Source organism: Planococcus citri, chromosome 4, assembly GCF_950023065.1.
Source record: "Planococcus citri chromosome 4, ihPlaCitr1.1, whole genome shotgun sequence".
Taxonomy (NCBI): domain Eukaryota; kingdom Metazoa; phylum Arthropoda; class Insecta; order Hemiptera; family Pseudococcidae; genus Planococcus; species Planococcus citri.
The window spans coordinates 48,646,823-48,670,753 of NC_088680.1; the positions used below are offsets into that span (position 1 = coordinate 48,646,823).

General features: G+C 32.9%; 1 protein-coding gene across 7 annotated transcripts in view; it reads left to right on the forward strand.

Annotated features, from left to right (window-relative positions):
* LOC135844818 (protein gooseberry-like) overlaps positions 1 to 23,931 on the forward strand; it is a 63,391-nt gene that overhangs the window by 27,345 nt on the left and 12,115 nt on the right. For 2 of the 7 annotated variants that reach the window (XM_065363173.1, XM_065363175.1), the window contains exons 3-11: positions 311 to 485; positions 9,135 to 9,416; positions 9,575 to 9,685; positions 10,070 to 10,124; positions 10,192 to 10,279; positions 10,400 to 10,530; positions 10,729 to 10,943; positions 14,831 to 15,134; positions 20,057 to 20,190. In XM_065363173.1, the coding sequence (XP_065219245.1) occupies positions 10,847 to 10,943; positions 14,831 to 15,134; positions 20,057 to 20,190 (535 nt within the window). In that variant the 5' untranslated portion in view covers positions 311 to 485; positions 9,135 to 9,416; positions 9,575 to 9,685; ... (2 more) ...; positions 10,400 to 10,530; positions 10,729 to 10,846. The other 5 variants (XM_065363176.1, XM_065363177.1, XM_065363178.1 and 2 more) reach the window with 4 other exon arrangements.

Here is a 23,931-nt window from a genome sequence, read left to right on the forward strand (position 1 = left end):
GGTGGATTTAGATGGTCGGAAAATTGCTGACTTTTGTGAAATTTGAGAATGAGGAGATGATACTTACCTACTGAAAGCTGGCGAATTTTTGCTTGAAATGTGAGCATAAATTGTCGTATGAGATTAATAAAACATTCATTAGTTAGGTAGATGAAAATGATCTAAATTAGGTACCATAAGTTTTATGGAAGATGAATGAAACCTTTCTTGACTGTAGTAGATAGTGATTGATTATTTTATTATTCAAATTTCGTCATTTTTGCATTAATATCACGTTGACATGATTTTATTCTTTGATTATTTTGTGCAGATTCATATGGATATACTTAGACCTCCCCCTGGCAATCACTCAATTTACAAACTCGAGGATGAAATCAGCTCGTGAGCTCGAGGATATTCGAAACATGCCTTCGAGCCAATGGATATTATCAATGAAGAACGGATTACCAGTCTCAGTCTCATTTTGGAAACCACTAACCAGTTCGGTAAGTAGGTAGATATACGAGTACATAACAAGTAACCAGTTTTATATGTATACATCGTGTACCACACTATACTATGGTTATTCCACCATTAAGCCTGTGTTGTCCCCTCGTCTTCCTCTGCCTCACGATTCCAATTCGGCAGGTACATCGTTTAATGCTTTATCACGATGAGGGAAAAGCCACATAGGTTTTCCAAATGTAATTTCAACAATATGGCCGCCAATATGCTCACTACTGGTGTACCTCCTTTTCTCTTTTCCCCTCCGTTTCGGCATGTGATTCCACACAATGTTCTGTTCTTGCACTTCTATACATAAAGTTGTGTAAGTAAATGGAATTCTTTCGTGTTTGGAAAATCTATCGTTTTCTTTTTTCCATGGTAACGTGGGCAAGAATTCTTGTGAGATTTGAGAAGGCGTCGAATGTGGAAAATTTTTTCCTATGAGTTTTAGCGATAAGATGGGACTAAAAGATGAGCAAAAATAGATAGGTATATGTACCTGTTCGTGAATGTTTTGTTATGGTTTATTTATACTATGCTGGAAAAACCATGTGGAACTTACTTACATCGAATCGAATTATGTATACGTTGAATATGCTGGAGGAAATGGACCGTCTAATTCATAATTTTTCGGATTAAATGGTGTGGGCTATAGGTCTGTTCTTTTTTCATCATTCCGTCATTCGCTTCAATCATTGATAACGTAAACAATTTTATGGATTCTAATAAGCATTTGATAGTCTTAACTATGACTGAAAAAATAAGGAATTGTTAGTTGAAAAAAACTTTAAAGGAGTAGGTATTTTGAGAAACGGTGTCACTTTTCAGAATGATTGATTAGATATCATTTTTCAATTTTCATTCGATTAAGATTGCTCTGAAAATAATTCAATCATGTACGTAGTAATTTTTATTACGAGAAATTCGAAAAAATTCCATTTTTTGAACATTTTGCAATATACTTAGTTGCGATGTTTTTCCTCAACATACACTTACAAAGATTTAGTCGCACCTTCGTCCTCGAAAATTTGCTTTTCAGTCCTCAAAAGAAATTTGTTGTCTACAGTTCAATGCTCATTTTTCAATAAACGCGAATTTTTGTATTTAAAGCACGATTTTCCGAAACGACCTCTGTCCATTTTTCTAATTTTTTTCGGGGGAATGAAGCATTTTTGGACTATTGCAGACCATAGAGAGGTCAAAAAATGCGTTGGAAAAAATTTTTCTAGAGACCGTTTTAGAAATCGTGCCTCTTAAAGTTTCAGCTTTTTTTCCAAATTAATTTTATGAATCAAATGTAGGTTGGTAGGTACCTAATTCCGTCTGAATTAAAGAACTTGACATCCAATTTTTCACATTGCAATTTAGAAAATTACCTTTCTCTTGCGTTATTATTCTTCTCTCGTGCTTCCTAAATTCGTAAATTCAATTTGAAAAGCAAGAAATGTTTCACGGTAAATTTTATGCTCTGTCTATTAAGTTAAAAATCCAAAGTCTTCGAATACGAGAGGATTTTGTAAAAGTTTGAAGGCCTGGGAACATGAATAATCGGGGAACGGGTGCCCTGGCGCAGGAGCTCGTAAAATTAGATCAAGATTTTGCATAAAATGCTCTTGATAATATTTCTGGTGCGGAGAATCGGCAGAAATCACAAAATCCTCGATCGAATCATCCAAAAACTTCCAAGCATCTAAAACATGTTTAAAGCGCATTTTTAAAAATTATCTTAACAAATAATAAGCCATTTATTTCTCACATTTTAAAAATTACTTCTATTCAAAAAGCTTCAGAAAATTGATAATCCCAGTCCAAGAACTAAGAAGTGAAAAATAGGTGATGGGTGAAATAATATTTTTCAGATTTGAACAATGCGTATCTTTTCAGAAATTCCGATTTTGGAAAAAGAAACAAATTTTTTTGACATCCGACATATGAACGAAGCGATGAGAGTGAAACCTTTCAAAAATTCGTGATATGTATTCAAGAAGGGAAAAATTATAATTATGTTAAATAATTTTTTATTTTTGATTTGACTCAATTTTTCCATTATTGACTTTTTAAAATTTTCATCTAAATATTTGTACAGTGAAATCATTCAGAATGAACAACTTCAAAAATTCACAATTCATCATTTTTGATTATAAAAATCAACGACTCAATTTCAAAAAAAATTAAAAAAAAATAAACGAACAAAAACAAAAACACGAATCCCGTCTTGACTTTTCAAAAATACAAATTTTTTAGGTATCTCTTTTATAACAAGTTTTATAATAAGTAGAGCTGGGATTTTCATGCAGAAATATGATGAAAATATGCAATTTTTTCACCCAAAATAATTATGCAAAAAATATGCAAAAATTTCAGTTTAAGTAACAAAGGATTTTTCAAGCTGAAAAACATGAAAACTCTTCATCCAAAACAAAATTAACCCAGCTCTGATCAAAGAATACATTTTTCTTTTTAAAAATAGGCAAAACTTCTGTTCTACTGTCCCTCCCTCAAAACAAAACGCCAATCCTTAAACATTTCAGACCTCAACCCTACAATTCCTGACAACATCAAACAGATGGAAAACATTCTTAAATACATCAAAGAAATCAATCTTTCAAACCAAATCTAGACTAACCCCTCGAAACTGGGCGTAAAAATCCTGGCAATTATACACGCCCAGTATAAAAAAATGTCAAAAAAAAAAAAAAAAAAAGTCATTTATAAATTCATAAATTATTCCGGGAAAAATTTTATGTATTGATGAAATGATGACATTACAGCAGTGTTCTGATTTTTTGAACAAAAAAAGTTTTTAAAATCTCAATTTTTGAAAAATTTCTATTAATAGGTATGCAAAAAAATACCAGAGAATGCTCAAATATTCAAAAAATGCAGCCCCCCATATGCTAAAATATGCTAAGTGTTTGGTCTGAAATATGCAAAGTATGCAAAATGATATTTGGTTCATTCGTCAGGTTTTCATGATTCATGGAGATCTTATCAAATATGCTTTTTTTTTCTAGTTCATAGAAAAATATGCAAAGCATAAGAATCCCAGCTCTAAAAATAAGCGTCTTAATCTTTATGGTTTTGTACTTGTATTTTTCAAACTTTTTGAAACTTCAATTGTCACCCTCGCTTCATTTGGACAGATATGTATCTTGTATCTACCCACGAGAATGTTGGACTTTTTCTAATGAAAAAAAAAAATTGGATTTCTTAAATAAATAAGTAGGTATTTGTAAACCTACCCTTTAAAGAAGTACCTACCTACGATTGAAAATTGAAATTTTAGTTGACCAACTTTACAATATTTCAATTGTTAAATTTTAATATTCTAGCAGTCATTTAAATATTTCGGTCTTGCTGATTTTTTCCTAAAATTCTTAATAAGTGAAAATCATATAAGTTCGAACGCGTAGTTCATTTTTATGGTTTGAAAAAAAAATCAGAGGAATTTTTGTTCATTTTTTCAATTTGAAGATAAGTTAGGTGGTTGATTCAATTTAAAATTTCTGTCAAAAATCGTTGATGGAGTCAGAAAAATATGCAATGTAGGTGAGATAGGTAGTTAGGTACCTAAATTTTTTTGAAATTTTGTTTTGTTGGTCCAACTTTTTGGTATGAAAATGGTAATTTTTCCTTTCCTGTGGCGAGACATTAAACTGTGTAACACAGACTCAAAATTTCGAGGAAAAAAATCTAAATATTATCGACTCGAATTTCACTACATATTTCGATTTTCATCCAAAATTCTCGAAATTTTACCTGGTAGGTATATAGAGGATTTCATTCTGACCTCTTATAAAAATTTTGTGATAAGGTCTCAACATTTTGAAGTAAAGGACCAAAATCACTAAAATTTGAGTCCGGCAAGTTCATATTGGGTGAGAATTAATTTTTTACTAGCTGGGTACTTAGTACTTACTTATGTATGTACTTACGTACATAGTTTGACCATTTTCAATATTTAGGTTTTCTTCAAAATTCAAAATGTTGTCAAAAATAACGCTATAGAGAGAGGTGTCTGGCTGAATGGCTTATCAATGGCTGGAATTCAGTCAAACGCTCAATCATCAATGATCGAAATGGGCATTGATGGGAATGCAATTACATTTTCTTAGTAGAATTTGAAATTTGACGACATACTTGACACGTCTTCAATAAAAAAAAAGTCACACCGGATGACCTAATCTACCAACGTTACGTAAGAACGTTTTATGAAGCAGGATTGAGTCGTCATGTGAGTCAGAATTTCAAAAGGCTTTTTTTTCGAACATAACAGGAATCTGTTTGTATTCTTATTTCAAACTACACGATATATTTCAATACCATCAATGATAGAGATGTTACAGTTACACAAAGAAATGCTGCTGCTGCCTAAAAAAAAAAGACAAATACTTACAATACCAAGACAATACTGCGGAGAAAAAAAAAAGACGTGTCTTAATTCAGACATCGAGAAACCTTTTCTTTGCCCCCATTGTGCAAGGATGCAAGAGAACACTGTGCTATCCTGCTGAGTAAACAGTTGATATGAGGCTACCTGCTATAAAACTGTCTCTGAGACAATATCTGTTTTATTGCCGCTAAGCTCCCAAATAGGAAAATAGGGTTAGAGAAGATGAAACTGTGTTATACAAAATCGCGCTGGGCAATCCAACAGTAAGCTGTAGCGGAGAAAGGGCGATAAATGTACATTGTACATGCGTGTGTAAAAAACAAATCCGATGATTTTTTTCTTCTAAAAAATTTCTCTTTTTTGTTTTGTTTTTTTCCTTTTTCTCTATCCCTATCCCTATCCCTATCACTCACTGATTGTCTCTCTCTATCGTCCTTCTACACCTCTTCTTCGGTAGAAAAGTATTTTGATTGTGTATATAAGAAAATAATGTCCTAAATCTGTTACGTAGTTTTTATCGTTAAGAAGCTGCTCCTGCGGACTCGAGAAGTGATTTTGATTTTATTTTGAATGAGGTGATCAAGTGTGAAAATTTTGTTGGTAGCATGCTGACCTTTTACGCGGTACGTGGTCGTGAGTCAAGTGTGGGAATCGACGAAGCTGGAATGGTGGTATTTTGGAAGGTATACACATTATAATCTATATGGATACGGTTTATTGGAAAATTAATTTATACCTCGAATGGAGGTACCTACCTACGTGTGAATTGGGTTTGGGTTTTCGCGGATGTTGCGTGTTGTAGGTTTTTATCAAACAAAATAAACTCGTTTCGAAATTCGTGTCGGTTGTTGTTGGTGGTCCTTTTGAGGTTGCTGTATGAGTATTTGCTGGGTATTTTGTCGTCGGTACGGATATCCGATTCGCAGAAATTGTGGACGCTGGACCTCGCTTTAACGACTGATAAAAAGTTGTTACCTACATGTTGATGGAGATTTTATGAGTTCGTTTGCTGGCACGCTGTTGCCTATTGAAATTGCACGTTTTTCATTCCCAAGTGCTGCAGTTGTTGTTGTATAGGTAGGTATTTGTACGAGTATGTGTAATATGCCGACAACTACGCCCGTATATAGAAAGAAAGGGCGGCGTTAAATGTATACGAAATCGTACCGCCATTGATTTTAACGTGGATATTTTGTCACGATATATTCGATGGTTCATTGAGACGTGGTTTATGAAATGTTCGATGGGTGGGATTTCGATTTGGCGTGCTTGTGTAGGTACAAATGTGTTGCTGATTGTTGGGTTGTATTATTAAGAGTACGAGTTCCAAATTGCCTACGAGGCGAGATACCAAGATGAAAGGATGGGTCTTGCTTTACTGAGTTTTGTTGGCTATGGTTTGATGAAATTTATTTTTCGCACAGGCTACAGCTAAATAAAGCTATTACAACACCGTGCCCCCCAGTCACGTGGTATATTATGTGTGAGTAAAATTGCCTCTAATTTTCTTCTCTATATCGTGATGTTGCGAAGCTTTGTTGTTTTTCGTACATTTGAATCATGAAACAATGCTTACGAAATGACCGCAATGACCAACGATAAGGTCATTTTTAAATCTTAACTTACTTATTGTATAATGAATCTTGTTCTACATACTCACATACGTACATATACTTAAAGATACCTACCTAATTGCAAATCCAATTTGAAAAGACATTCATCTTATAATGAAATATAGGTAGCCTACAGTTATGACTTATGAATCTATGGTAAAGGTAAAAGTATACAGTTTTCAATGACAACTTCCATATTTGAGGGGAAAATTTTGGTTTTCCTAAATTAAAAAGCAGACATACCTCGATATTTATTCAACTTATTGCAATGCCCAATTTTTTATTTTTAATAGCTGTGAAAATTTATGACTTTACTAGCTTCAATCTCTGGCAAAATGATAGGAAAAAATTGGCATACTTGAATTGAAATTTGAAAATAAATTATATGACCCCTTCCTTCTCCCCTCCCCTCCCCTCCTAATGGCGAAAGAAATTTGAAGGAAATCGTAACATTTTCATATTTTGATGAACTACCTACTCTTGTTGAAAAAGATCCTCTAGGTCATCACCTATATACATACTTATCTATAAGTTTCGCTATTTTTGTCACCACCCCTTGAAGTTGTTGGATTTTACGTCTAATAAAAATGAAAATTCTCTAAAGTCCAAAAAAATGGCAGCAAAAGCCCACCAAAATAGCAGAATATCAAAAGAAATTAAGAAATGAATTTTGTGGGGACTTTTAATTTCTATAAAAATATGAATAACACACACAAAAATTGATAAATAGCACGTCAAAAAAAACAGTTCATCTACAGCACAAGTAGTAGGTTTTTTTTTTTTTTGCTTTTTTGGCCAACAAGAGGAGATGAGAAATATTTGGAAGAATAAAAATTTCACAAGAGAGTTTTTAAACACATTTTTGGGCACTTTTAAAGAAAAGTGAAACTTTTAGACAGTTATTTTAGCAAAAAAAAGACAAGATTTTTTGATAGTTTCGATGAAAAGCAAGATTTTTCTGGTGGTTTTGACCAAAAAATCAACTCTTTTTCATAATTTTAGCAACAAAAAAAAAACAGTTTAACTTTCTATCAATTTTTAGAAATTTGGAATATTTTTTTGGAATTTCAAAAAAAATATGAAAGGAAAATTTTCTTAAAAAATAGAAAATTATGGCATGTTTTTGAAAAAAAAATTAAAATTTTTGGCAGTTTTGTAAGAAGCAAAATTTATTTGAAATTCTGGAAAAAAGAAAGACTTTTTGAAAATTTTGAATAAAAAACCAAAACTTTTTCACAATTTTAGCAATTTTTTCATGATTAGCAATAATTTCTGCAAGAAATCAAATTTTTTTGAAAAGCAAAACTTTTTCGAATTCAACTAGAAAAAGGAGTTTTTTTCAAAAAAGGAAGGATTTCCCATTCGTAAAATTTATTTGTTCATTTTTACAAAAAAAGAGTTATTTTTCTGGTAATTTTTTTTGAGGGAGGGAGGGAAGGGGGAATCATTTTTTTCTTGGCAATAATTTTTTTGGCGGTCAAAATTTTGTTTAGACGTGGATTACATTTTCTTTTGCCGTTATAATGAAATCGAATCGTCATTCGTATTACCTACTTACTTACATTTATAGAAGAAAAGTCGATCAACATTTTTTTTTTTTAATTTTCAATTCCTATGTCAGAATTTCTCAAAATTATCTTCTTTTTGGAAAAAAAACTTTAATAAACACTCATCCTAAAAATTTTGAAAAATTTTATTTTTTCGTTTTTGAAATTGATTGTTTTAGGGAGCGGGAGGGAGAGGGGTTCTCGAAAAGAGGTTATTTAGAGCGATACTCATTGTAACGCAGAAATCGTTTTTATTCTAAATCAAAATGTTTTTGGTTTTTTAATTGTTGGAAAGCTCAGCACAGAAATACAAAAATTACTTGAGGGACCAAGGAAAGTGTTTTTTTACAATGAAAATATTTAGAAGAATTCTGGCACCGAAATTTGAACTTTTTAAAAAATGTTCTCCGATATTTCATTTATTTAAAATCTAACATACCTTGGAGACCAGGGGAAATTACTTCTTGAAAATGAGGCTATATTTAGAAAAATTCTGAAGTATTTACATTTAGAATTTTATATTTTTCTTATTACGAGTAGGTACATACATTTTGAAAATTCTTTTCAACTTTGGGGTTGCAGTTTGAAGACTAGAATTTTCAGATGATTTTCCCCACAAAAACCGATACTTTTGGGTAATGGTACATAATAAAAAAATTTGTAAAAATCTTTTGCGCAGTAAAAATTATGTAAAAAACGAAAAAATTTTCTTTACCTCAATTTTTTTTAATTTGACTCGCTTGACACTTGATAATTTTGAAAAGTAAAACAGTTTGTTTTGTTCTGAGCAAAACAAGAGCACAACTTTTTGAAAATTTCCAATTCCAGAAGTAAAAAAAAAGGTGTTGAAAAATTGCCTAAATTTTTCCTAATTTTATTCAATTTACCTATCGAATTGCGGAATGTAATTCGTCTGAGGGAATTCCTCCTTGTTTCCTGATCCCTCTCGTTGTTCTGTCGTAATTATAAGAAAAATTCATTTTCATTTTTTTTTTCGAATTTTAGTTGACTTTGTTTCCCTATTGCTCCTCCCAAAAGTCCATTTGTTTTTAATTGATGTTGTTATTAATAGGATAATTTTGTGTAATTTTGCAGGACTCACACGAACCAGAACTGGGAGTAAATCAAATGTTTCCCTCTAAACGGACTTGATTGTTTGCCATATCTGAATGTATTAAAAAATCAAATACATATGTCAAGAGTAATTTAAGACTACCTACTCATAAAATGTACCAGCGTTTTTAACTGAAAACTGGAAGATTGCATTTTAGACATTTTTCTGCAAAAGGGAAGCTCCGGGCCTCACTTTTGACCATCATTGATATGCTTCACATAATTTTCAATCGATTTGAAACTAAAAGTGACTGCTGAAAAAAAGTAATTAGTTACCTACCTAATGTACATATTATATACCTATTGTAGGCTATGTAAAGTACCCGAGTAATTAAAAAACGAGTAATCTTATATGCCTATTACTTCCTATTCGAGTATTACTCAATATTTATATGGTCGTATATGTACCTTTTATGTCACAGAATTAGACCTGATGCAGCTGTATCAAATCAGATTTACTTCGCAGTTTGTCACACCTTACTTACTGAGTGTACAGAATAAATCAACTCATACCTATACCATCACTGAATTAGGTAAACCTATAACATTAATGATTCTGCAGTTCCCGGTGTTGTTTTCCTCGAATTTGTTTACCTATTTTGAATTCTTATTCAAGGATTAATGAAATAAGAGCCGATGTCACATGCTGAGTGATCGCTTCATATGGAAAGGAATGTCCACGAAAGCTAATTAATTCTTTGGTTAATTTAATTTATTCACTTTCTCGAGTGCTAATTGATCCATGATTGAGTAATAATTAAATATCTGCGGTTTAGTGATCGTGTATATTGAATATAATCATACTCCTCTCCCTTGTATACCTATTTTGTATACCTACCTAGACTAGATGTCATTCAAGTGTCGAGTTGCAATAATGAAATCTCGTGTAATATCTTTTTTGTATTGTTGTTTTCCAGATCACAAGCCAAGGAGATCTTCATCGATACGTGAAGAAGAATGAGAAAAAAAAGGGTAGGTACCTACCCGTTGATAAATTGGCAAATTCTCAGAATATAAATTTGCTTCTTTTGTACGTTAGGTATATTGTTTATTATCAAGACTATGGCATCGGTAATAGATATCGAAAAAAAAGGCTAGGACCGAGTATGCATTATATATTGAATCGAGTAGGTACCCTACCTATCTATAATTACGTGATATATTACAAAAATGTATTATTTTTATTGACGAAAGAAAGATTTTTTTTTTGGACTAATAATAATGCTTATGTTATCCCACTGTTAAAGGTAGATCGAAGCAGAACCACCACGCCTAATGTTGAACTACGATCTACGATTGGCCGCGTAGATCGGATGGTAGGCGGACTGTCGTACTGATGAATGGTCCAAAGTAGCCTCCGACCTTAGATTTGGATCTGGTACGTTAGCATGATATTCAGTTTTCGGGCTTTGTATGGAGTGATTTAACGCTATTTCGTAGATCGTTGGTCGTTTTTGTTATCAATTTTTCACTCTTTTAATTTTACTCTGTTTTGGAAAATATATACCTACCTGCGTTCTTATCATGTGAAGTGCACCTGTAACGCGATTAAAATCAAACTATCGTAATGTCGTAGGTACTATTAATTATGCAGATTTCGTGTCGATCGTTGAATTGTGTATCGTGGATTGTGAAGTGGTTTAGTGCGTGCTGGTGATGTTGATGTTTGTAATGAAAAAACCATCAATGAAAAGATGACAGTTACAACTTATGGAATGATGCGCTCCTGTTATACTACCGGATACCCCTTTCAAGGTAAGGATCAGCATTTATTGGGAATTTCCTTTCAAGGTAAGAAACATATAAGAATCAGCATTTAGTGTTTATCAAATAAGTAGATTAAGGGCTTGCAGGGGTTTTTCGATCAATGGGTAAAATGCGCATGTTCTCAATTGATTGAAATTGTATGTGAATTTGTTAGTGGTGAATTCAGATCCTCCTCAAAAATGTGTTCAAATTTTGAATATTTTTTTTTTATTTTTTATAAATATCGAACACTTTTGATCTGCCTACTTATTTATAGATTATCAGTTTCGAAATCTGATAAAATCTCTCTAATAATTTTTCAAAATCATGGCTCGTTCCCAGGGGAAAATGAATAGGAATCCAAATCTGATCAAATCATGTTCTGAAGTTCTGATCGGACCCAGTCATCACGTCTGAACTGATCTGGTCCGGTCAAATTGGATCCATGAAATGACCGGATCTTTTATAGACTTGACCAGGTCGAACCATTTTGTTCTTCCTCAATTTATAAAAAACTTATTACCTATACCTACTAATATCGTGTATTATCAATAGAAATTAATTACCTATCTGAATGCTGTGTCTGTGTATAGATAGACAGAGTACAGCAGTATTAGGTAGCAATAAAAAAATAAGATCTTTTTTCGTGTATTACCTACTACACATGCATGTTCTGATCGCTATAAAAATGCCGCCAGTTTACGATACAAAATTGATCGTTTTTAAATGACAAAATTTCCGCGATGCATTTGACTTTTAAACATTATTTAATCATTTGTCGTTTCAGATCATTACTATAAGGGTTTTATGTTTAAAAGGCGTGAAGCTTTTGACCCTTTTATTGTAGGTACCTGTCTGTTTGTCTGAACTGGTTGTTTTTTTAATGTGATATGCTTCGGAAGAACCTGTTTGAAGTGAAATCATAAAATATTCGGCTCTCATTGAAATTCGATCGCAAACAAATGTTTTTTGAAATTATACTCGTATGTATATAGCTGGAAAAGTGCAGCAGTGGATGTGATGTGTAGTCATGTAAGTATTTGTACCTATAGAAAGAAAGGAGGCAGACTGAAAGAAATGGATAGAAATGTTGATGTTGAGTAAAAATTGAGATGTAGATAGGTAGATGGGTAAATGTGTACCTATATAAAACATACACGAAGCATGATAAGGAGAATACTCAAGTCTTCAACTTGAAATTTTAATTTTCGGATACCAATTTTATTTTGTTCAGCAATCTACGTCGATTCGGGTGGTTATGCCTTTTATTTTTATAATTAAATCTTTGAATTTGAATTTTAAATTGTTCTGATTTTTCAAAAAATTGTGTGAAATAGTACAGGAAAAGATTAGTACAGAGTGATTCAAGCGAATACATGAACCAGATTCAGATTGAAAGTTTTTGACATCATGTTGTAGGTACCTAGTTACCTACCTATGTGTTTTCAATTTTTGTTGATCCTTTTGAAAAATTAAAAGTGGGCAGGGGAGGGCCTTCGATGCTTTTCTCTGTTATATTTTTCTATATCTTAGGTTTACATTTTTGATGCTCCTTCCAAGTGGTATAGACTTTGTACGTTTTCAACTTGCTTCAATAATCATACATACCTAGACATACTCACAATCAGTTAATCCACAACTGAAGGGTTCCATGGAAAAGAGGCCTCAATAGTCATTTTTTTGTTTTACAATTGAGTGTACATATTAAAATTTTTTTTATTAATTTCTCCATATGCAGTGATATTGAAGTGTTCTTTCATGAAAAAAAAAACAAATTGGAAAATGTTTGCTTGCAGAAAAATTGTTTAAGTCCATTTGAACCATGATCTGAACTTGTAAAAATCAGTGAAAAAAAATTGACCAAGGCCCCTTTTCCATGAAGCCCTTCAATTGAAACCAATCGGCCTCTAGTTCTCAGCATTTTACCATTTATTAGGTAAGAGTATAGCTCCAGTTTGAGGAACTTATTAGGGAATTTTGAGTTGAGTTATACCTATTGATTAATTTTCACTTTGGGGCGTTTTGGTAAATGATTTTTCGGTTTTTTTAACTGAAAAGGTTTATGGTGATTGTTTTTTGAAAAGAGAATCGCGTTTTGAAGAATCGGATTTATCTTTTCTGAAGAATCATACCCACACAATACTTTTTGTGATTCTCTTCTAAAAAATTCAAAAATCATCTCCATTACTCCATTGAACCCTTTGATCATCTTTTAAAATATCAATAATCACTTACTCTTATTCTTCATGATCAAAATCGGAAATGAAAAAATCGATTTTCAAAAGATCGCTTTCTGAGAAGAAAAACGTAAGTCCAACTACTTAATACGTATTTTGCCAAACAAAAACGGGAATGAAATGAAACGATGCAAAATAAATCCCCCATGATCGACCATTTGTATGACCGGAAACCTAAATGACAAAATGAATCAAAAAGGATTCGATTGATCAAATTTCGATTGTGATCGTTTTTTTATCGAGAAGTGTATTTTTGGAGCTAAAATTGATTTTTCAGTCCGAACATGATCGAAAAGTTGCAAATAAAACGATTTTTAGGATTCGATAGATCGGTTTTTGGTTGAGAGATGTCTTCTTCATAATCGCAATTTAACTAAGTACTCCGTAAAAGAAGTACTTACTCCTTAAAAGTAGCTTCAGAAACGTGTTCAGGTTTTTAAAAATGTCTATTACCAGTATTTTATAAAATCTTGAAATGTTTGAAGACATTATATAGAACAGCAAAAAAATTAAATGTAAAATGTTGACTCCACTCCCCTTCCCCCTTTCCTACTTGAAAAATCCCAAAAGTACATATTTAAGAAATTTCCTGCTAAAAGTGCCGGCCAAGTCCTTCAAACGTTCTATTTTCTCGTTTTCAAATTTTGTTCGACACCCTGTATGTGAAAAATGAATTTGATTCAAATTTGAAATATTTATTAGGAATACATATTTACGAGTATATTTCGGGCAAAAGGAATTCGGGGATATCAATTTCAATTTGGACTGAATTATATACCTACCTACTTTTATTTTTTCCATATACTTAGGTACTTTATAATTTCGATTGAGAAAATTGCGTCTTACCAATTTCGGAAATTTCCAACTCCCTCTTATGTGACCTCAGACCTACTCATTTTTATACCATATATAGGTATCAACTCGAAATGCATTACATACATAGATACACCTATTGAAATTATGGAGTTGAAATTTTTCAAGTGTTCTTACTCAACGATCTCCCAACCATAAAACCGATCTATCGAACCCTATAAATCGTTTTTTTTGCAATTTTTGATTCCATATGATCGATCATGTTCGAACTGAAAAATCAATTTTAGTTTCAAAAATAGACTTCCCGATCAAAAAATGATTATAATTAAAATTTGATCATAGCCGGTAATATTTTTCAATTTGGAAATGATTTCTCCATTTCGGGATTTAAACTTTTAATTAAAATTGTATACCTAATTTCCTCAAAAGTCTGATGGAGCGGGTTTTGCAATATTTGCTTTCTTGCCTTCCAATAATTATCTAAGTAGGTACATATAAGTAGACCACCATGTATAAAAATACATTTAGACTACCTATTTTAGAACTAGTCATGGTCTGGGTCCATTTCTGGAAAAAAGAACAATGAAAATGTATCCGTCAACTTTCTTGTAATTTTTTATCAATTGTCAGGAATTTGGATTGTATAAAAAAAACCATCATCTTTCTGCCCTTTTTAGCCAATTTTTCCTTTTCTTCTTGATTTTCAAAAATAATTTGAGAGAAATTTTTTGAATCATTCGTCTATACATGAAAGCATACCTGTATTTAATAGATCATATGGTTTATTTACTCCTATTTTATTCATTAATTTAAAAATATCATCATGTAAAATCAACGATGAGAAACAAGTTTCAATAATGTGTTTTTTTTTTCAATTTACAGGACAGGGTCGTGTCAACCAACTAGGCGGTGTATTTATCAATGGGCGCCCGTTACCGAACAATATTCGATTGAAAATTGTAGAATTAGCTGCGTCGGGCGTACGACCTTGCGTGATCTCAAGACAGCTTCGAGTATCTCACGGATGCGTTTCGAAAATTTTAAACCGATATCAAGAAACTGGTAGCATCAGACCAGGTGTTATCGGTGGCAGTAAACCACGTATTGCTACTCCTGATGTTGAAAGGCGCATTGAAGAATACAAAGGCGAAAATCCGAGTATTTTTAGCTGGGAAATTAGAGACAGGTTAGTAATATTTTTTAAGTACGGAATGTAAAGTTAGGTACTATAACTTTATAAGTGGCCTGTGTGAGATAAAATTCCCAGAGGACGTTTCTTTTACCCTGGGGAGTAAGTTGGTAGGTCTAGGTAGTGAAGGATCATAAATTCATGATATTTATGAAATCAAAAAAAGTGTCCATAGCTCTGATGATTTTTTTTTTTTTTTTGTAAAAATTCCAGTTTTTAGAGAATTTTGATACCAACTTATGGGTATAATTGATATCTTTTTCAAAAAGTAATTTTTTCATTTCCTTATGTGAGTAGTTTTCTCAGTTTTCTTACTGACTTTTTTTGTATGTACCTACTTAGTTGAAAAGTTGACAAACCGGAGATTTCGGTTTCAAGTTTTGTTTAATTTTTTGATTTTAGAAAATTTTTATTATTTTTATTTTAAAAAATCTGAATTATTTGGGGAACATTTTTTAGTAAAACGAAACCTCCAAAAAGATCATTTAGCATGATGATATATTTTGATGAAATGATAAAAAATTGAGCTATTCTGCGATGTTCCAATTTACGTAATTCATTCTTCTTGTGAAAAAAAGTTAGTATTGGAGGCCTCAATTTACCCCCTCCTTTGTTTGAAGAATATGTCACTTTGGGAATTTGCTTGACAGGTCTTTAGTTCCTAGATATACACATATTATTATAGTGTAATTTTTCAAATTTTCATCTATCTTCTGACTATACGAAAGTGTACAGCTCGTGAAACGTGCCTAACATAACGCTAAAAAGATGAACGCGGACATACTCACTGAAGTACCTCTATACCTACCTATTCAGTGATGTACTCTGTTTTGCGAACGATTGAGATACCTGCCTATGTACGTATTTATCAGGGCGTGACGAGGAGTGAGATTGAACTTTTATGAATATTGACGTGATGGAAGAAAGTAAAACTATCGCCATTATTAACAAAACTCGTGTGTACAATAAATCTTGCGCGATTTACCTATCTATCTTCCTAATATCTGCGTGGTGTCCTCTTGAGTGTCCGTATAGACGAAGACGTCGATTTATCTCGTCTAATACCGGCTCATAAAAGTCGTCATTATACGCAACGGTACCATATCGACAGGTAACCGTTATCGGTAATTTACTTTATACAAGCGAAAACCATCAACTTATGACAGATTTACGCCTGTATTGTTTCTCACCTATCATTGTAGTAAAACTCGAAAGTAGGCAATTTTTTCTCTTTTTTTTTGCATTGTATCAGTTATTTTTTTTTGTTGTTGTTTAGAGGTTTACGCGAGAAGATTACTTATTTCTACTCGATTGTATAGTGAAATGTTGGAAATGGTATTGGAAGATTGAAAAAATACGTACATGTGTAAAGGTATCGATGTGATTGTTTTTAAGTGGAAATGAGTTGAATGTGCCAGCCAAATTTCTAAAGAGGCGAGGGGACGGACGTTGAAAAGTTTGAATTCCTGAAAAACACACCCAGGCTGACCTAATACCAAAATCGTTTTTGTTGTTTTTTTCTGTGGGAATCCAGAAAGGCATGCAAATGCTATACAAGACTATTTGATTTACCAAAAAAAATAGGTAACCAAAAAAAAAACAAAGTTTGTCTATTTCTGATTACACTAGAATGCTGATTTTTGGATATCCTGTATTCAAATTTTTGATTTTTTAAAAAATTGCCCCGCACCCATCCATTCATCTATCTACTTATCCATCCATCCATCCATCCATCCATCCATCCATCCATCCATCCAACCAACCTTTCTTGAGTTTCTCCTGATGATTTAGCCGTGTAAATTTAGGATTCAAGTGCATTCCAATCTGTTACTGAACTAGACCTAATTGCTAAATTTTAGCAAATTTTTTTGCTCGATTAGCTCGAATTAAGATGTTCAAAAATGCAGGGGTAAAAATCAAGCATGCTTAAATATGATGAAAATGAATTTCTGGATCAACCGAACGATTTAGTCCCTCCCAATTTGAATGCCAGTTAGACTGATTCCTATAAAAAAAAAACTTGAGCTAAAAAATTATGAATTTCATTCGATTGTCTGAATTGTTATCGAATATTAAGAGTAAGAGAGAGGGAATTGGAAGCATGCTCTTGAATTAATTGTTAGGTTTAATGACAAACAAGGTCGTTAATGAAACCAATTTGCGATGTAGACGTTACCGAATATATTCCTAATGAAAAATTTACCTCTGACTAGCAAAATATTGTACTTAATTATTGAGATCACTTATTACGAATGAGATGTTGTTTGAATGTTGCTTAGTTGAAATGTAAAAAATTCAGATGTTTTGTGTAACAGCCTTTTGGCGATTTATGTTTTTTTTAAAAAAAAGTACGTACTTGATCAGTATAAAAATGGTCAAAATAAGTCCTAAAACTAATATTAATTACCCAATTCCAAATGTCACCATTTCCAGCCATTCTGGAGCCTCCAGCGCGATTTTCCCATCTCGCCAGAATTTTGAATTTGCTCCAGAAGGCGTGAATACGAAGTTGGGCACCTAAAAATCGAGTTGTGTATTATACTCGACCTGTTTAACGAGTTTATCCGCATTTGAGCACAACTTCGTATTCACGCCTTCTGGAGCAAATTCAAAATTCTGGAGAAATGGGAAAATCGCGCTGGAGGCTCCAAAACGGCTGGAAATGGTAGAATTTGCGCTCAGTGGGTTGGTTCTTAAAGAAATACTGCGATTAGCGCTAATTCCAAAAATTTCTTCACAAACAGAAAACTTTTGAATTTTTTTAATTTTTTAATTTTGAAAAAATTTGGTCAAAAAACCACTGTTGAGGTGTCACTCCCGAAATCGGCTTCAATGCGGATAAACTCGTTGAACAGGTCGAGTACCTATATAAGTAATACACAACTCGATACGCCTTCTGGAGCAAATCCAAAATTTTGGAGAAATTGAAAAATCGCAATGGAGACTCCAAAACTGCTGGAAATGGTGAAATTTGGATTTGGGGGGGGGGTTGATTATGGACAAAATACAGCGATTCGCGCAAATATCGAAAATTTCCACGCAAACCAGGAAACTTTTAATTTTTTTGATTTTTTAATTTTGAAAAAAAGCTGGTCAAAACGCCACTTTTGAGGTGTTACTCTCAAAATCGGCTAAAATGTGGATAAACTCGTTAAACAGGTCGAGTATAATACACAACTCGATTTTTAGCTGCCCAACTTCATATTCACGCCTTCTGGAGCAAATTCAAAATTCTAGAGAAATTGAAAATTTCGCTGGAGGCTCCAGAATGGCTGGAAATGGTGAAATTTGGAATTGGGTAATTAATATTAGTTTTAGGACTTATTTTGACCATTTTTACTGATCAAGTACGTGCTTTTAAAAAAACATAAATCCCCAAAAACAGTCAATTTTGAATTTTCAAACGTTCGCCAAAAATCGAAAAATGAACTTGGGCAGCTGAAAATTTGGTTAGACTTCGCGCTTTCCAAAAATCGCGGTCCCGTTCAAATCGGAGTGTGACACCTCAAGAGGTTCCCTTGTCAGATAAATTTACTTCTACCTAGCTCTTCAAAACTAAATTTAAATTTTGAAAAAGTTTCATTCAAATCTGAAAAATATGAGCTACCTAAGTCCATAAAAATATCAATTCTAGAATAAGTTTGATTCGGTTTATCTGCATGGTATGTAGAGGTAGATAAGTATAAGTGAAAAAACGTCATTTAATTTTTTCAAAAAAAAATTCCTTCGCAATTCTAGATTGTCCCCTTTTCTACAAGGTTTTCCTCAATATCGAAATCACTTGTAGCCTTGATATATAATTTTTTAATAGTTTGACCTGAAAAATTAAATTAGCCAACGGAACTAAAAACAAGAAAATGAGTACTTGCAATAAATGCATTTTAGCGTACCTATATTTACTAGTAGGTATACCTATGTAGTACCCACCTACTCGTAATTTATGCATCTTCAGCTTTTTCTTTTCGTTCAACATCGTTGAAAGGTGGCAACATAATCGACGCACGTGGTGCTATTACGATAAATTGATCAAATCACGATGTAAACTGGTACAGGTACAAAAATACATCGAATAGACGATGCCGGTACCATACATAACCGTAGAAAAAGTGTACATAAATGATAAATTTCCCATGAATTACCTACCTCGGCTACCTCTCATAAAATGTGAACAGACTTCAAGTACAGAGCCCAAAAGTATGGTATTGTAGAGTGAGATCGAGCAATTGGGCAGTTCATCGATCGATCAATCAATCGATCAATCGAGTATCTATTTATCAAAAGTGAATATGCTTAGTTCGCAAAACACTCTTTCGTACCTATATAGTTTTCAATGTACTACAACACGAGAAAGAAAAGAGAGTACTACATAAATTCGATCTATTGAGAAAGGCCCGCGGTAATTCTCAATTTGTTATGCACGATTACTGCAGTGTACGTTGGTAGATTTTTGTTGGCCTCTGTATCATGCAAGGAGACTATAGAAGAGGTATCTTGGTAAAAAGAAGAAAAAAACGTGGTGAGAGACCGTAGGTACACTTAATCATTCAAGTGTCTATGAGAAAAATTAGGTTTCGAATTTTTATTAAATCATGGAAAGTAGATTGATGTATGGTAAAATCATTTCATTGACTGTGGTGATGCCAGTGCCAGTGTGACACAGCTGCAGCCACAGTTGCGGTATTATTTTACTCTTCAGGTGTTAAATTCATGTACTGATAACAGATAACTGGTACTCATATTCTGAAGGTGTGAATTTGCAATAGGTATAATTTGCAGGTTTAAGAAGGAAAAGAAAGTATTGAATTGAGGTGTAGGTACCTACCTATATAATAAGAAGAATTAATTTAAACTATAAAATATGCACGTATTTACTCTATACTACACTGGTATCATTACAATTCAACTTTATCCGCTATCAGTGGACTCGTATGTTCCAGATTGATTAAAGAAGGCCTATGTGATAGAAGTAATGCACCTTCAGTGAGCGCCATATCAAGGCTACTTCGTGGACACGACGGTGCTGACGATCCACCCGATAAAAAACTCAGTGATGGTGAGTACATATTTTCATCTCTAATATTCTACATTAGTTTTTTCTGGTCTGGAGGGTTGTTACTTGACCACCGGCACCACCGCTGCTGGACACAAAGATATATGCAGCAGCATTTCTCTTTGTCAGATCGCGATAAGTATGTGAAAAAAATACACACCCGCAGCCACAGCATTTCTCCCCTTATTGTAAATCTGTTCGTTTGGCTTACGTTTGATAATGAACAGAAGATGTACTACCTTATGATGAAAAAAAGTACAAAAAAAAGAAAGAATAGAGAATTGGAAATTTCTGTGTTAATTTTTTTCTGCTTCTCGTTGGTTGGTACGTATAGTTGTCGTCTTGTTGAAGAAGCATAGAAATGTCGAAGCTGTCACATTGTTGTGTCTGTATAAGATGTAAGAGTAAGAAAAAAAAAACCTTTTGTAGTGAGTAAAAAAGGTCAGGTCATCGCCTATTTATGTTAAGACTATAGACGAATGGCTACTTTAAAAGATCCCAATGGTATTGTATAACGGTTTATAGACATAGTACAAGTATATTATCATTTGTAGTGATCGTTGGCGGGGTGCGGTATGAGGGTGGAATCGGATTTTTTGCCTCTATAAATTATCTAGCCAGCAGGGCAGGATGGTAAATGACGAACTGTGAGTAGATGTTTTCAAAAGCCAGTAAACGATCACATTGTAATTCACAAATGCTACTAAATACTTACTATAGATGGTACATTGAACAGACTCTCTACAATGTAGGTATCTTGTATCATTGGTAGGTACTATCTTTAGTTTGCTTTACTATACCTATTTGTACTCTCTCCTTGATTTTTTTCTTCTTTTCACGTTGACAATTGTATTAAAAAGATAGTATCGTCTCGCTTCTATGTGCGAAGAATTGTTCTACGTGCTTACAAGGTGTGTATAAAATTTCCTATCCTGTTTTTGGATCGAAATCACAAGTAGCCAATGTGTGCATTACACACTTAAATTTTTGTAATGGGCGTTTTCAATAATGACTTCTAAAAAACTCACGAAATTTGACTTTATTAAAATTAAAATATTATATTGAAAAGAAAAGGGTCGCTATCTGATTGAGGAATTTGGAAATCAAAGAAAAAGTAGAACATTTTATCAAAATTTACTCACCTATCTAAAAAAAAAAAAAAATTGCTAAAATTATGCAAAAATTGCTTGGAAAGGAGGCTTTTGAAACTGTTCATGATGAAAAAATTTATGAGGTAAGTATGTACATGTCAAAATTTGGTAAAACATTGAAAAATTGCTCAAAATATTGACCAAAATTTTTAAAAATAAGTAATTAGGAAATTGGTAGAAAATGACAGATTTTTTTTGCAAACATGAACAAATCAGAAAATATTACATACTTACTTTAAATAGCGAAAAACACTGTAAAAATTAGCTAGGACCTAGGAGTTGAAAAAACAACTGGGTGATTGAAAATTTAGAGAAAAATTGAAATTAAAAAATAATTGGTAGTGTCGAAAAAGCACAAAATTAAAAAATTACATAGAATATTTTGATGTTTTGGTGAAATGTCTTGAAATTGCTGGAAAATCAGTCGAAGGGCATGAACAGTAGGCATTTATCGTCTGTTTGCTGTACTCGAGACAAAGCCCCCCCCACACTTCTAAAGTAGGGAAATTTTAGAAAAAATACACTAATTTACCTATAAAAATTTAAAAGAGATTCGGAAGTTATAAAATTTCCTACCTGAGTCATAATGAATTAATGATTATGACAAATGAATTTTGTACCTTTTTTGAATTGAAGGCTGTATTCGTAATACATACCTATATACCTATTTTCCAAAATTCATTTTAAAAATGTAATTTTGAGTCATTAAATTGGAATTTCTCGTTGAGTAAAAAACAACGTTCTTCCACTTCTTGAATGAGAAATCTTCAAATTCCTCAGGCTCAGGAAATTTTTTTTCATATAAGTTTTTAAAATTTCAAACTCAGAAAAATTGATGAGATAATGTTACTTATTTTGTGTCTTGAATTATGTAAGCCTTATTAATTTTTGAAAACTTCTGCCCTCGCCTCGCTTGGATCAATTTTCTATCCTTTTCCAAAATTGCTTACCATTTCTGAAAATTTTTTATTCCAATCCAAAAATTAGGTGCAAGTTCTATAAAAATCAATTTCATACATTAAAAAATGAGGTGTTTTCTTACCTCTTTGGTTGGAAAATTTCGAAAGCTTTTACACTTGCTTCCTTCGGTCTAATTTAAATTTTTATATGAACAAAAAATGATAGGATACTTATTAGAAAATTTAATCTAATGAAGGGGAAAATACGAACTCAAACCCAGACCTACCTAAAAGAAAAGAACTTCAGCAGTTCTGGGACACCCTGCTATTGCCTATCCTACGATTCATGGTGTTTCGAAATATATTCGCGACTTTTGCTGCAGCAACATATCTGGCGATGTGATTCGGAAATTTTTTACTCATAATAAGTGCTGGCATGGCATCCGTTCAGTCAATGACATTTCATCGATTTGTAATATTATGACGAACTACTTGTATAATGCTCCCTATTGGCACTATAAATCTAAATTTTGAGTTTAAGCCAGCAAAACCCAAAAAAACATTACACGATAATATACTTACTCGTATTAATGATTTTCAGAAATTATACATATGTCTCTGAGAGTGAGAAGTATTCCAGATTGGTTGTTTTCGAGTTTACCTAAATTCTTATTTAATTATATTTAAATCTAATTTGATGTTTTGTAAGTATAAGTAGGTTATGTTTTTGCTTTGCTCCTGACATGGTGGACTCATTTGACTTTAGCGTACACCTTTTGTGTGACGATAAGGTACAGTAGTCTTGGGCGAATTCTGTGTAGATATTTTCATGTTCTGAAATCATATAGTGCATTGTATATGTTATAGTTATGGGTAGTTTCATAAATTGTTAGGCACACATAAATGTTGTTGCTGGTAATAATGTCAACGACGTCGTCGTGTCTGCGAGGTGAGCAACTTGAAAGAGTCAAAGTATACCTAACCATTTTACAGCCCTATAGCGGCAAATATCAAAGTAACCGGCGAAAACATGTGCCAGTGAAGATAGGATTACAAAATTTTCCACTTTTTTCCTATTTTCTAGACGTTTGTTTCTGTACGTAGTTCAATTCGAATAACGTCCTACGATTTGTCCCCTTTTCATTAGTGTAAGTGTGGGTAGGTACTTTTCTGCCACAAGCTATTTTTATAATAATATCAGAAAATACCCAAGCACCTTCGTTGGTATTGTGAAACTCTTATTATTGCGCAAAATTTACGACTTGAACAGGCGTAAATTATGCTAATTTTGTATAATCATAAAACAAACAGGTGTGTTAGAATGCAATTGATATTTGGCCTTCTTGATAATAATGAGCAATGAGCAATTTGTGACGAAATTGTATGATTTCACGCTGCATTGTGTAACGGTATTGATCAGTGTGGGTGTATGGAAATTGGAATGAATGGATGGCGAAGAAGTACAAACTATGAATTGATATGGTGGCAATTTTCACGTTGCTGGCGGTGTCGAAGCAGAAGGATGGCGGGCGGTCTGGTCGATCAAAGATGTGATGTTGACGTTGAGTGTTTCTTTGTAGAATGATTCACTGAGAACAGAAATGATGGGATATTAGATATAGTAAGCAGGAGGAGCGAGAGGAAGAAGAGGGATGTTGGCTTTATATGTACGTGCTATACTTACTTGTAATTTG